Source organism: Cetorhinus maximus, chromosome 21, assembly GCF_964194155.1.
Source record: "Cetorhinus maximus chromosome 21, sCetMax3.hap1.1, whole genome shotgun sequence".
In the NCBI taxonomy this organism is placed as follows: Eukaryota; Metazoa; Chordata; class Chondrichthyes; order Lamniformes; family Cetorhinidae; genus Cetorhinus; species Cetorhinus maximus.
This window is the reverse complement of record NC_135899.1, coordinates 26,955,317-26,971,297: the sequence shown is the minus strand read 5'-3', so window position 1 is coordinate 26,971,297 and position 15,981 is coordinate 26,955,317. Positions and strand designations below refer to the sequence as shown.

Genomic DNA, 15,981 nt, shown 5'->3' with positions numbered 1-15,981 from the left:
TTTTCCCCAGTTTCTCAGTCGCTGCTACATCTTTTCAGATGATGGCACATTCCACATTGGTGCTTCCTCAGATTCCAGTGTGTTTAACAGGCCCTTGGACCGTATCAATCCCATTTCCCATATTGCTGCCATCACCCCTTCCACTCCCTGCTAGAACCACAAAAAGGCTTTCCCTTATCTTCACCTTGAACATTCAATAGAATTTCATCTGCCATTTCAGCCACTCCAGTGCAGTTCCACCACCAAGCCCATCTTCCTTTCATCTCCCGCCCCAGTCCCTTGCAATACACTGACCCCCTCTTCCATCATGTCCTACATCCACTCTCCTTCACCTGACACCTTCCCATACAAGCATGCAAGATGCATCACCTGCCCTTTCACCTCCTTACTTTCCAACATCCATGCAGATGAAAGAGCGATTAACTTGTACCTCTTCCAGTTTAGTAACTGCTCATGATATGGTCTCTTCTACATTGGAAATACCACACGCAGGTTGAGTGATTGCTTGGATGCACATTCCCATTCAGTCCTCAAGAGTGACCCTGAGTTTCTGGTCACTTTGCCATTTGAATTCTGCATCCCAGTCCCATTCTGACCTCTCTATCATCAGGTTCCTACACTATTCCATGCTTAAGCTAAATGAGGAATCGCAATGACCCAGAGATGGAGAGCAGAAGGAAGCCTGTAATTTTACTCTTCACCATATCCAGCAACTTTGTACTCCTGTGACTTTGTTTGAATGTTATATACATTTTATACTATGTCATTACAGGAATGAATCCTGTGTATTATAATTATTCTTTATATATCTTAGCACAGGTTGGAGTTAGGCACTTCATTAGTTGCTGAACACAGTTTACAAACTTCAGATCATAAACACTGCTTCCATTTTCCTGGATGGCACATTCTAATAATGAAAGATAGGTGCACCCAACCACTGAGAGTGGAGGGGGTGTGGACTGATGCTTGTGGTGAGGATTCACTCGCGGAACATGGCATGTGGGCTCAACAACATCCACACATTTCTCCATCATATTCCCTCTCGACTAGAGCCGTCTTCACCACCCCTCTGTTGTTCTCCTTGTACCATTTACACCTTCTCTGGACCTATCTTCAGTTTCTTTAATTGTTCCATTCACCTCACACCATCATGCTTTTGTCATTGAATCACTCCTGCCCTCCACTCGATCACAGATCTTCCATTTTGTTGTATACTCCCCTGATCTTATATATCACTGGCTAAATCATTGCTTGAAAACCAGTAACCTCTAATGTCTGATGAAAGATTATCCACCTGTACTGTTAACTCTGTTTCTCTATCCACAGATGCTGCCGGGCCTACTGGATATTTTCATCATTTATGTTTTATTTTATCAGGTTTAGTTCATTCTCAGTATTTTCCTTTGTCTCAAACAATTAGACGTGGATAATAGTGACCTGTGATGCATGGTTCAGGGCTGTTACATTATCCAAGGCCTGGGAAGCATGACCTCTTATACCTGTGAAACATATTAAATCATTGCCAGACAACCTACTGAAAATATTGTATAGGTTTAGCTCTTCATCCCTGCCCCATGCCCAATAAACCTAAAAATGGGCTGATTTAGGTTGGGTTCGGATTGGTGATGTGATTATCAAAATTTTAACCTCTCACTCTACTCTAACTGCCTGAAATAGAGACAGTTTAATCAGCAAATTGCATTCTTTTTTTCCCCCTCTGTCTCTTACAGTAAATTTAATGGCGATCCTCATCCTGTCTCGAGGAAAGTGCGGCCTCTCCACGTGCACCACTCAGTACCTGATGGCCATGGCAACAGCGGATCTACTGGTCATTATCACTGCAGTCATCCTGTATCGGGTCGGGTCCTATTATTTTGCAACATCTTTCCTGGAAATCACCCCTGTGTGTAGTATTCTCTTTATCCTGTTTTATGCAGCAGCAGAATGTTCTGTCTGGTTCACCGTCACTTTCTCCTTTGATCGCTTTGTGGCCATTTGTTGTCAGAAGCTGAAAACAAAATATTGCACCAAGAAAACTGCGGTTGTGGTTCTAGCAACAACCTGCATTCTGCTCTGCTTAAAAAATGTTCCCTTCTACTTTAGATTTGAACCTGGAGAGATAATTGATAATGTTCCCTGGTTCTGTAATGAAAAGCCAACTTATTATACTGATCCAGCATGGGTGGCATTTAGCTGGTTTGATAAGGTTTTAAACCCATTGCTCCCATATGCTTTAATTCTCTTGCTCAACGCTCTGACAGTCAGGTACATTTTAGTGACCAGTCGAGTCCGTAAGGGACTGAGGGGTCAGAGCCAGGGAGAGAATCGCAGTGACCCAGAGATGGAGAGCAGAAGGAAGTCTATCATTTTACTCTTCACCATATCCGGCAGTTTCATACTCCTGTGGTGTCTCTATGTTGTACACTTTTTATATTATGTCATTACAGGAATGAATTCTGTGTATTACAATGACTCTTTATATATCTTTGCAGAATTTGGAGTTATGCTTCTGAATTTAAATTGCTGTACGAACGCATTTATTTATGGGGTGACTCAGCCCAAGTTCAGACAGCAGTTCAAGAGCATGGTGAAGTATCCTGTCACATCAATTGTTCAATTAATTAATATACAAAAAAATTGAGAGTAGCCCAGAGATCAGTCCCAGTGTTTCCATTTTAAGAATGTAATAACCTCTACCCAGGCTTACATCAACTGAATGATACCAACAATTACTGAGATTCTAAAAATCTCCCCAATGGTGGTGGGGGTGGGTGGGGTGGGGAGGGCAATGGGTTCAGTGTTGGTGTGGGGGGAGGGGAATGAGAGCATCCCCTACAGGGCAGGAAGTGGAAGAGCAGCCACAGTCTCTCCTCCACCACCAATGGTTCAATTGTCAGCTCAACACATCTGCTCAGAAAGAAAAATACTTCTCAGAGAAACAAAATACTGCAGATGACAAAATCTCCCTAGGTCAATATATTATTATGGGCAGGGGGTGATTTAATTTCAACAGCCCTGATCTCTCCTTTCACCACCCCTCCATAAACAGAAAAATGCTTTTTGATTTTTCATTTCCCCCTTTATAAGTGGTGATGTATTTCCCAATGCCTCAGTTTTGGTCTGATCCAATTCTTTAATAATAACCCTACAGCAAACGCGAGAAAGCATGCACCAAAAGGGTTAGTCGATTTGCACACACACAAGCGCAAGAGAAGGGTATCAATGTAGCCTCCTTTCATTCCTACAATAAAGGTGGGAAAGAGAAAAGAAAGAGGTAAAGGGCAAAGACTACAGATAAAATAGAATTATTGTTTCACATGAGTTCAGAGTCCAGAACCAAATTCCAATGGGGTATTCTTTCAGAGTCGACAGGTTGAAGACTGATGCTCGATAATTCAATTTTCTAATAGAGATGCCTTCCATTGTGAGCTGGACACACAGATGCAAATGAGTCTTGTAGGCAATATTGCAGAAGTTCAGAAGTTCCAGTGAAACAGCATAGATGGAGGCCAGGCATTCAAACCAGGGACAGAGATCTGGTTCTAATCTACTGCATGGTTGGTGGAAGATGGTGGTCTTCTTTGCAACCCCATAACTCAGGGTAACTGGTTCCTCCAGCTAGTGGTGGGGTGAGGGTGGGGGTCATGAGATATGACTCCCACTTCTCCACTTTTGTTTGGAAAAAGAGTGTTTAGTCCTTTGTGTAGATTCTTGAGATGGTTAATGTTTCAATTATTCATAATCTCAAAGAGCTTTTAGGGTCCTTTGTCCTATCAGACAGGTAGTTTCCAGTGGCCAGGACTGGCCTTAGGAATGTAAATGGCCTTTATACAATTCCCTTGGAATTTGGGTCTCTGCAGTTGCCATGTCATTAACGTCCCTTTAGAGATAACAAGGTTGCAGCTGCTCTGAATGCCAGAAAATTCCTTTTGCTTGAGTCAGGATCAGCCATGGCTTCAGTCATCTTTCTAGCCTTTGCATACTTTTTAAAGATTTTAACATTAGCCATGATATATAAAAATATAGGCTGAAGTCTTAGCCCCCTGACAATATTATTCTAATTATTTCATATTTGGAGACATCCTATTGAATCTATCTCCCTTTCATCCCCATACTCTCTTTTCTCTCTCTCTCTCTCTCTCACTCTCTTCCTATTTGTTCTTTGTGGATAGGGGTAGTGCAGAGGTAGAGCATTCATGCCTGGATAAACCCTTCCAAGTAGATCAGGTGGAGAGGTGGCATCCTGGGTATGGTGTTGGGTTTGACTCTTCACAGTATCTGACAGCCATGGCATCTCAGCTTGGCGGCTGCTCGCTAGAGGGGAAAGAATCCCTTCCTGGTCTCCATGTCAGTTGATATTTGATTTTATCAACAGTTTTCTTTCTTCATGTTCTGTCCCTCTCTCCTTTAAATCTGCCAACACCACCCCTCTCCTGGGAGATGGGAAAAAACAGCCCATGGTCACTCCGCCCTTGTAAACTACAGAGACTGACGAAGGAAATAGGGGGATTTGGGGATAGGATATTCAAGACGAGGTGAGGTGGAACATCAGCCATGATCTCATTGAGCAACAGAATAGACTCAAGGGGCCAAATGGCCTCTTCAATATCCTATTTCTAATGTCGTTATGTTAACCCTCAGTTATTTAATGTCTTTAATGTTACAAAACATTCCAAGGTGCATCACAAGAGATTATATAACAGAATATCAAACTACCTAGGAAGATATTAGGACGGGGCTAGGTTTTTAGCTGCTATTGAAGGAAGAGAGAGAGAAGCGGAGAGGACGGTTGGGGGTTGGGATCTGCAGGCTGGGGATTAGGGAGGAGCTTCCAGAGCTCATGGCTCAAGATGCTGAAGGCAAAGCCCAATAAGATCCCTTTTCAGAGGCACCTGAATAATTTTGCTTTTCAAGTGCAGCGTAATTCAGGGCCTCAGGCTGCCCCAAAGCGTTCCACACAGAATTTACAGAAAAAAGCCTTTGGCTGCAATAGCTCCAAGCTTGAGTCCATTCTCCACATGAGCCTTCACTGTCACTGGGTCAAAATCCTGGAACTCCCTTCCTAACAGCACTGTGGGTGCACCTACACCACGTGGACTGCAGCGGTTCAAGAAGGAAGCTCACCACTACCTTCTCAAGGGCAATTAGGAATGGGCAATAAATGCTGGCCCAGCCAGCGAAGCCCACACCCCATGAATGAGAAAGAAAAAGAGCCTTCTCCCACCCTCTTCATCTCATCCTCTCAGCACATCCTCCTATTCCTCTCGCTCTCATCTGTTAATCCAGCTTCCCCTTGAATGAACTCTGAGGTTCTGCACAAGCACTCCCTGTGGGAGCATGTTCTGCATTTTCGTGATCACAGTAAGTCCCCACAAACACTAAAGGGGGAATGGTCAGCTAAACTGAGAGTTAAGAGATAGGGAGGGCTGTAGGGGCTGGAGGGGGTTACAGAGATAGGGAGCTATGCAGGGCTGGAAGATGTTAGAGAGATAGGGAGGGGTGGAAGTGGTGGAAGAGGTTACAGTGATAGGGATGTGTTGGGGGGTGAATGGGGTTTCAGAGCTAGGGAGAGGTGTAGGGTTTTGAGGAGGTTACTGTGATAGGAGTGGTGTTGGGTCTGCAGGAAGTTAAGAGATAGGGAGGGGCGTAGGGACTGGAGGAGGTTACAGAGATAGGGAGGGGTGTCAGGTCTGGAGGAGGATACTCTGATCGTGAGGATTGTAGGGGCTGAAGGAAGTTACAGAGATAAAGGGATACAGAAGCTAGAGGAGGTTACAGAGATGGGGAGGGCCTGGAGTAGGTTACCTTGCCTACAATATTCTACACTCATATCCTGACCTCATTAGCCCTCCCCGTTCTCCCCCATTTTCCCCACCCCATTTCCCCTTCCTCAATCTCCCTCCCACTCCACCCTTCCTTTCCCACTCTCCTCCCTTTCCCCCTCCAAGCCCCCTCCATGACCCCCTTCCTTCCTTTCCTCAAACTCCTCCTCCCCTTTCCCACTCACCACCCTTCCTCTCAAGCCAAATTAGGGGATGGTCCTGTATAAACTGGGACCGGTTCCTGATCTGTCCACTTAAGGGACAGTATAATGTGCAACAGTGGAGGGTTTTCAGTTGTTGTCTGAGGCTATTAATGCATATAATGTTATTGGAAATTATGTTTTTTAAAAAGAAGTTTAGTCTATGGGTGTGTCTTAATTGGATTAAAGCCAACCAGTCTGGGAGCTTTGATGTGTACTAGTTTTGAGATGTAAGAGAGGTAGCGTGTATTTGCATTTTGTTGAATCGAGCAATCAAGGGGGGTGAAATCTGGCACCTAGCAAGCAGAGACCAAGAGTGTTTATATTACTAATAAAATTGGTACCATGAAAAGGATTTTATTGTTAGAAGAGGTGGAGTTCAATGAGGCTGGTGCTCCAATGAAAATTTACATTCAAATAGATATGCTGTGTATAACAGAAAGCAGTTTTGTGTGTGCAGGGCAGAGGCATGTAACATCAAAGCAGCTGTAAGCCTACAACTGTCTTCACAGGAACAATAGTGAAAGGATCCTCATTTTGAATTTGTAGGGTGAAAATGCTTTGCCTGGTGTCTGCTTAAAGTCTATGGGCTGTTATTGCCTTGGTGAAGATTAGTTTGGGAATTTGTTAACAAGTTATGATAGTAGTAATTTGTAGCCATGTGTATATGTTTAACTTGTGTAAATTAATAAATGTCTCATGTGGTTTGATATAAAACTCTCGAGAACTGGTGGTCTGATTCCGGAATTTAGAGTTGCCTCTCAAACATACCACTTAAAAATATAGGTCATGGCAGCTGTTTCAAGTTTCCCTCTGGGATTTTTAAATAACTCAGCCTTTACCGACTGCTGGGTCATAACAATTGGGGGCTCTGACAGGACAAAAATATTTCTAATTGCTTGATTGGTTTGGAATTGGTGAATCTTAAGGTTTCGATTATAAGAAGCATTTTGAATTCAGGAGCTTGGGAGGTATTTTAGAAGCAGTTAGACTGCAAGATGGCTTTGGCAATTGCTAAGGCTTGTCTGGGAGTAGAAGAGATAACTCTGATTGGGCTGGAAAGAATAACGAAAAGTAAGTTAACAGAGTTGGCAGATAAGTTAAAATTGGGGTTGCCTGAGGGTGCCAGGAAATCAGATATAATTAAAAGTATAGCACAACATCTACAGTTAGAATTGAAACCTGACACTACTGAGTCACAGCTAGAGGTAGTGAGACTTCAGTTACAAATGAAGATGCTTGAATTTGAACAAGCAAATAAACTGAAAAAACTTGAATTCGAAGCAAAGGACAGAGGAATGGCTTTAAAAAATGGAATTAGAAATTATGAAGATAGAGAAGAAAGAAAGAGAAAAAGAGAGAGAAAGAAAGAATTCCAACTGAAAATGTTGGCAGTTAAAAAAGAGACGCCAGTCAGTGAGGAAGGAATTATCACCAGAGTAGAACCCAGTGGGGAAATGTTTAAATTTGTACAAGCTCTTCCAAAGTTTGAGGGAAAAGATATTGAAGCATTCTTTATTTCACTTGAGAAGCTAGCTAAACAAATGAAATGGCTACAGGAAAACTGGACGTTATTATTACAGTCTAAGTTGCGAGGTAGGGTGCATGAGGTATATGCTTCATTATCAGGAGAAATGTTGGCGAATTATGATGTGGTGAAAAAGGCTATTTTGAGTTCATATGATTTGGGTCCTGAAGCATACAGGCAGGAATTTATGAATATGAGAAGACAGTCTGGGCAAACTTATAGTGAGTTTGGAAGAGTAAAACAAAGTAATTTCGATTGTTGTATACAGGCTTTAACAATAGAAACAACCTATGCCGTCCTTAGGAAAGTAATTCTTTTGGAAGAATTTAAAGATTCAATCCCTTTGGTAGTGAGAAGTCATGTGGAGGAACAAAGGGTTGATTCTGTAAGACAAGCAGCAGGGATAGCTGATGATCATGAGTTAATTCATGGAGCTAAACTTTTTTTTTTGTCACCCTTTCAAATTGGAAAAGGATAAAAACTGGGAAGATGACAGGAAGGTGTGTAGTCAGGGAAGAGAAGGAGTAGCTGAAAGTTCCCAGGAAGTTTTTTCTCAGAATATAAAGGAAGGTGCTGAAAGCAGAAGTGACATTCGAAAATTGAGGTGTTTTCATTGTAATAAAGTGGGGCACATGAAGTCAGTGTGTTGGAGATTGCAGGAAAAATCTGTAGCAATTGTCGGGGTACAGAAAAGCTCTGGAAGTAAAAGTACTGTGGGTTCTAAGATTCAGGCACAAGAGAAACCAATCATTTATGTACAGGTGAAACAGGGAGGACCAATGATAGGTGAAGAAGTGGGAATATGTTCACAGTTTACTCAAGAGAATTCTGAGGAGCAGGTTGCAGCAATGTTTAAGGACTTTGTATGTGAAGGAAAGACTTTCCATATGTACAGGGTGGAGTAGGTAAAGATGTTACATTTTTAAGAGACACGGGGCTAGTCAATCCTTAATGTTGTGGGATAGTGATACTTGTTGTTCAAAGGGAGTATTGCAGGAGCAGGTAATAATAAGTGGGATTCATGAAGATGCTAAATCTATTCTGCTGTGGAAGGTAAATTAAAAGAGCAAATAGAAGACAAGTGAAGCTAAAGTTGAAGTGGTGGAAAAATTGCCCATTACAGGGGTTCAATTTACCTTGGGTAATGATCTAGCTGTATCACAAATGTGGGTGATGCCTATGGTAGTTGAGCAGCCTGTAGAAGTGTTTTCAACACAGCTGTTACAGAAGGAACATCCTGGATTGTTTCCTGCTTGTGTTGTAACAAGATCAAAGGCTCATAGGGAAGAACAAGAAAAACGAGGCAGGCAGGCAGTTCAAAGGCTGAAAGAAGGTGTCGAAATCCAATTAGCTACCACTGTGTTTGATAACATTGTTCAGGAGGAAGGATTACAGGGCTCTGAAATTCATTTTCCTCCAATCAAATTGGATAATGAGGAGGTGCTTGAAAATGTAAATGAAATATTGAGTTACCTTCCAAACTAGTGTCAAAGTGATTTGGAAAAGCTATTGCAGCGACACAAACCCATTTGTGGAAATAAGTTAGGAAAGAAACATTTAGCTATACATGATGTATGTATAGAAATTTCATCTTCAATAAGGCAACAACCATATAGATTAAACCTAGAAATGTTAGCACAAGCACAAAAAGAAATTGATTTCATGCTTCAAAATTATATCGTTGAGTCTAGTTGCAGTAACTAGATTTTGCATATTGTACTGGCACCAAAACCAGATGGATCACAAAGACTATGTGTGGACTATCAAAAGGTGAATGTGGTGACAAACACAGATTCATATCCCATACCACAGTTAGAAGATTGCATTGAGAAAGTGGGACAATAAAAACTTATCACAAAGATTGACTTGCTAAAAGGATATTGGCAGGTACAGTTGTTGGAGAGAGCAAAGGAAATATCAGCTTTTGTAGCACCAAGTGGACTATATCAGTTTAAAGTCACACCATTTGGTATGAAGAATGCACCTGCAACATCTCAAAGACTGACAAACAAAGTGTTTGCAGGTCTCAGCAATTGTGCTGTTAATATTGATGATTTAATTGCTTTCAGTCAGGCGTAGGAGGAGCATTTACAGTTATCTGGAAAAATTATTTACTCAACTACAAGAAGCTAATTTGCTGATGAGCTTGGCTAAAAGTGAATTTGCAAAAGCGTAAGTTACATACCTAGGCCATATCATTGGACATGGTAAGGTGGCTCAGAGAAGAGCGAAAGTCAAGGCTATCGTGGATTTCCCAGTGTCTACAACAAAGCGAGAAGTTTTGGGATTTCTGGGCATGAGTGGGTTTTACTGGAAATTTGTACCAAATTTTAGCTGAGTGGTTGCTCCACTGACTGAACCATTAAAAAGGAACAAAAGTTTCAATGGGCACTGGAGTGTCAGAAGTCATTTGATAGTTTGAAAACTGTATCAACTATGACACCAGTTTTGGCAGTACCCAATTGTGCCAAGCAATTCAAGATGGCCATTGACGCAAGTGATATAGGCATTAGGGCTGTACTGTTACAAGAAAATGACACTGGAATTTAGGGTAATTTTCACGGAAGCTGAATGTGCAACAGAGAAGTTTTCAACAATCAAGAAAGAGACTTTGGGTTTGGTGTTAGCATTGCAGCATTTTGAAATTTATGTTGCAAACAATTTATCAGAAATAATTGTTTCTACAGAGCTTAATCCTTTGAAGCTTTTGGAAAAATTTCAAGAGAAAAGTATGTTTCAGTTGGATTCTATTATTACAACCATTTAATCCACAATGCATATAATGTTATTGGAAATTATTTTTTTAAATAGAGGCTTAGTCTGTGGGTGTGTCTTAATTGGATTAAAACCAGTTAGTCTGGGTGCTTTGATGTATATTAGTTTTGAGATGCAAGAGAGGTTGAGTGCATTTGCATTTTGTTGAATAGAGCATTCAAGAAGGTGGGGGGTGGGGGAGGGGTGAAATCTGGCACCTAGCTAGCAGAGACCAAGCAATGTTTATATTACTAATAAAATTGGGACTATGAAAGGGATTTTATTGTTAGAAGAGGTGAAGTTCAAAGGGGCTGGTGATTCAATGAGAATTTACATTCAAAGAGATATGCTTGGTGTAACAGACAGCAGTTTGATGTAAGGCTGAGGTATGTAACATCAAAGCAACTGTAAGCCTACACAGGAACCAAAGTGAAAGGATCCTCATTTTGAATTTGTAAGATGTAAATGCTTTACCTGGTGTCTGCTTGAAGTCTATGGGCTGTTATTGCCTTAGTGAAGATTAGTTTGGGAATTAGATAAAATTTATGACAGTAGTAATTTGTAGACATGTATGTTTTTAACTCGTGTAAGTTAATAAATGTCTCATATAGTTTGATATAAAACTCTCAAGAACTGGTGGTCTGATTCCTGAATTTGGAGCTGCATCTCAAACATACACTCAATATTTAGCTTATGACAGTTGTTTAAAGTTTCCCTCTGGGATTTTAACTAACTCAGCTTCACCAACTGCTGTGTCATAACAGCTGTGTTAAATGTTAATATGTAATATATTGTTTGTTGTATATTTTTAGTTAGTTGCCTATGAGATAATGTTTAGTTCTGTTGCTTTTAGATTATTTGCTACAGTAAAAGTTTTACAATTTGAAATCTTGTCATGCAATTCATTTAAGTTAGTCACTGAGAATTCAAATATCTTTTTCAAACCTATCAATCTGCACGGGGATCGTACCAGGACATTCCACATACCTTGGTCAGTGAGGGGGTGGGGGAATTATTCTGTAGTATATTTTCAGGGACAGTGACTATGTATGTGTGGCTTATAAAGGTATTAATGCATGTTGTTGACCTGACAATAGCACCAAGATTGAACGGTTGAATAATACCTGTCCGCTCACCCGTCCCTACTCATCTGCTGCTGAAACTCGCATCCATGACTTTGTTAACTCCAAACTCGACTATTCCAATATTCTGCTGGCTGGACTCCCTTGTCCACCATCTGTAAACATCAGCTCATTCAAATCGCCATTGCCCTATGTCCTAACTCACAGAAGGACTACTCACCCATTGCCCCAACCCCCACACCACCGCACCTCCACCCCGTGTTCACTGATCTACATTGACTCCTGGTTGGTTATTGTCTCAATTTTAATATTCCCATCCTTGTCTTCAAATCTCTCCTTGGCCCATCACCCCACTGCATCTCTGGAACTTATTCCAGCCTCTACACACCTCCCTATCTCTGTAACCTCCTCCAGCCCCTATACCCCTCCCCATCTCTATAAGCTCCTCCAGCCCCTACAGCCCTACCTATCTTTGTAACCCCCTCCAGCCTCTACACCCATCCCTATCTCTGTAACCTCCTCCAGTCCCTACACTCCTCCCTATCTGTCACTCCCCCAGCCCCTAAACCCCTCCCTATCTCTGTCACTCCCTCCAGCCCCTAAACCCCTCCCTATCTCTGTCACTCTCTCCAGCCCCTACGCCCCTCCCTATCTCTGTCACTCCCTCCAGCTCCTACACCGCTCCCTATCTCTGTCACTCCCTCCAGCCCCTACACCCCTCCCTATCTCTGTCACTCCCTCCAGCCCCTACACCCCTCCCTATCTCTGTCACTCCCTCCAGCCCCTACACCCCTCCCTATCTCTGTTACTCCCTCCAGCCCCTACACCCCTCCCTATCTCTGTCACTCCCTCCAGCCCCTACACCCCTCCCTATCTCTGTCACTCCCTCCAGCCCCTACACCCTTCCCTATCTCTGTAACCTCCTCCAGCCCCTACACCCCTCAATATCCTCCAAATTCTACTTCAGCTCTCGCCCTCCTCCCGCCGCCCCCCACCAACCCCGCAGCGCTGGGTCTATCAGAGGCGCGTTTCACGCCGGCTGGCCGTTAATTGGCCAACCAGCTTGGAGCCGCGGTTGGGGGCCGATTGCAGGCAGCGGCCCGTTTCCTGGCCGCTCCCGGGCTGGCCCACCGCGCCCACCCGACTGCCCGAAAATCCTGCCCCTGGAACTCACTCCCTGTATCTTTCCCCCTGTTTTCCTGCCTCCAAACCATTGTTTAAAGCTTCACTTTTTGACCAAGTTTCTGGTCACCGCCCCTAATATCTCCATATGTGGTTTGGTGTCAAAATGCTTTTGATAATCATTCCTGTGACACACCTTTGGATATTTCACTGCATTTTGCAAATCACTTCCATTGTTGTTGTTGATTGTTAGACTTACAGATTTCCCGATGAGATGTTAAACTGAGGTCCGGCCTGCTCTCCCAAGTGGATATCCATGGCCACCGTTGGGAAAAGAGCAGAAGGGGCGTTCTCCCCAATGTCCTGGCGCCAACATTTATCCCTCAACCAATATTGCTTCAGAAAAAACAGGTCACCTGTTCATTATCTCATTGCTGTTTGTGGGATCCTGCTGTGCGCACATTGGTTGCCAAGTTCCCTTCACTGCAACAGTGACTAAATCCAACAATCATGCTTCATTGGCTGTGAAGCTTAAAGTTTTTGCACAGTCCTGATCCCCATAGGGTTGAAAGAGTATAGGGGAACAGGGCGAGGTACGAGAAAGATTCACCATCATTATCCCACAGCTGGGAGGTTACTTCCATCAGGAAAATTTGAACAGGCTGGGACCCTTGGATGATTTGATTGACATACACAAGATCCTGAATGGTCTTGACAAGGTGGACGTCGAAAGGATGTTTCCTCTTGTGGGTGAGTCCAGAACTAGGGAGCACTGATTTAAAATTAGGGGTCACCCTTTTAGGACAGAGATGAGGAGAAATGTTTTCTCTCAGAGGATTGTGCGACTTTGGAACTCTCCGCCTCAGAAGGTGGTGGAGGCGGGGTCACTGAATATTTTTAAGGCAGATGTAGATAGATTCTTGTTAGGCAAGGGAATAAAAAGTTATTGGGTTAGATGGAAATGTGGAAATCAAAACACAAGAAGATCAGCCATGATCTTATTGAATGGCAGAGCAGGCTCGAGGGGCCGAATGGTCTACTCCTGTTCCTATTTCTTATGTTCTTATGTTCTTTAATTCTAGAAAAGAGAAAGCTGAGGGGTGACCTGATAGAGTGGGATTATGAAGGTATTTGATCGGTTAGCCACAGAGGAGATGTTTCCAAATGTTGGGGAGACCAGAACTACAGGCCTTCAATATAGGATAGGTGGAGGGACAGGTAGTATTGAGGAGGCGGGGAGGCTGCAGAAGGATTTGGACAGGTTAGGAGAATAGGCAAAGAAGTGGCAGATGGAATACCACGTGGGGAAGTGTGAGGTCATGCACTTTGGTAGGAAGAATAGAGGCATAGACTATTTTCTAAATGGGGAGAGAATTCAGAAATCTGGAATGCAAAGGGACTTGCAAGTCCTAGTCCAGGATTCTTTTAAGGTTAACTTGCAGGTTGAGTTGGTAGTTAGGAAGGCAAATGCAATTTTGGCATTTATTTCGAGAGGACTAGAATATAAAAGCAGGAATGTGCTGCTGAGGCTTTATAAGGCTCTGGTCAGACCACATTTAGAATGTTGTGAGCAATTTTGGGCCCCATTTCTCAGGAAGGATGTGCTGGCCCCGAAGAGGGTCCAGAGGAGGTTCACGAGAATGATCCCAGGAATGATAGGCTTAACATGTGAGGAACATTTGAGGACTCTGGGTCTATACTCATGGAGTTTAGAAGGATGAGGGGGGGGTCTGCTTGAAACTTACAGAGCACTGAAAGGCCTGGATAGAGTGGACGTGGGGAAGATGTTTCCATTAGTAGGAGAGACTAGAACCCGAGGGCACAGCCTCAGAGTAAAGGGAAGACCTTTTAGAACAGAGATGAGGAGCAACTTCTTTAGCCAGAGAATGGTGAATCTATGAAATTCATTACCACAGAAGGCTGTGGAGGTCAGGTCATTGAGTGTATTTAAGACCGAGATAGGTAGGTTCTTGATTGGTAAGGGGATCAAAGGTTACGGGGAGAAGGCGAGAGAATGGGGTTGAGAAACTTATCAGCCATGATTGAATGGCAGAGCAGACTCGATGGGCCGATTGGCCTAATTTCTGCTCCTATGTCTTATGGTCTTGTGGTCTAAGGATAGTCACAAATAAACTCAATAGGAAAATCAGGAGAATCTTCTTTACCCAGAGAGTGGTCAGGTTGTGAAACTCACTAACACAGGGAGTTGTTGAGTTGAATATTGTAGATCTGATCAAGGTGAAACTGAATAAACAAATTAGAAAGAAAGGAATAGAAGGGTATGTTGATGAGATGAGATAATGAAGGGTAGAGACTCATAAGAACATAAGAACTAGGAGCAGGAGTAGGCAATTCAGCCCCTCGAGCCTCGAGCCTCAACTACAATTTCCTGCCCACTCCCCGTAACCTTTCAACCCGTTATTAATTAAAAATCTGTCTATCTCCTCCTTAAGTTTATTCAGCGTCCTGGCAAACTGACAATCTGACTCCAACAACCTCTCCTTCGATTAATCCTGGACACACACACACTCACACACAGACACACTCACACACACAAACACACACAGACACAGACACAGACTCACACACATGCACGGACACACACACACACATACGCAAATATACAGACACACACACACACACACACACACAGACACAGACACAGACTCACACACATGCACACTTACACTCACACACACATACGCAAATATACAGACACACACACATGCACACTTACACTCAAACACACATACGCAAATATACAGACACACACACACACACACACAGACACACATACACACACACACACAAACACACACAGACGCACACACAGGCACACACAGGCACACACACAGACACACCCACACACAGACACACACACAGACACACACACACGCACAGACACACACAGGCACACACACACACATGCACAATTCACCCCACACAGAAATGTAAGATACGCATATATCACCACCATCCTGACTTGGAAATATATCACCGTTCCTTCACTGTCGCTGGGTCAAAATCCTGAAACTGCCTTCCAAACAGCACTGTGGGTGTACCTATACCACATGGACTGCACCGTTCATGAAGGCAGCTCACCACCAACTTCTCAAGGGGCAATTAGGGATGGGCAATAAATGCTGGCCCAGCCAGCGATGTCCACATCCCGTGATAGAGAAAAAAGAACCTGAAAAAGAACATGAGGAGAAACTTTTACACAAAGAGTGTTTAGGATTTGGAATGCATTGTGATGGATACAGGTTATTGTGATGGATACAGGTTATTGTGGTGGATACAGGTTATTGTGATGGATACAGGTTATTGTGGTGGATACAGGTTCAAATTAATGTTGTAAAGAAACTTGGATAAATACTTGGAGAATAAACCATATAGAGTGGGTTGAGCGTGGTAGGACTGACTGGGTTTCTCTTCGAACTGGTGCAGATTCGATGGGTTGAATGGCCTCCTGC

The 15,981-nt window shown here is 43.1% G+C and overlaps 1 protein-coding gene across 1 annotated transcript in view; it reads left to right on the top strand.

Annotated features, from left to right (window-relative positions):
- LOC144695453 (putative G-protein coupled receptor 139) overlaps positions 1 to 2,641 on the top strand; it is a 30,688-nt gene extending 28,047 nt beyond the window's left edge. The window contains exon 4 of the mRNA XM_078566339.1: positions 1,731 to 2,641. Coding sequence (XP_078422465.1) covers positions 1,731 to 2,641 — 911 coding nt within the window. The remainder of the gene's footprint in view (positions 1 to 1,730) is intronic.
- Positions 2,642 to 15,981: the final 13,340 nt, after the last annotated feature.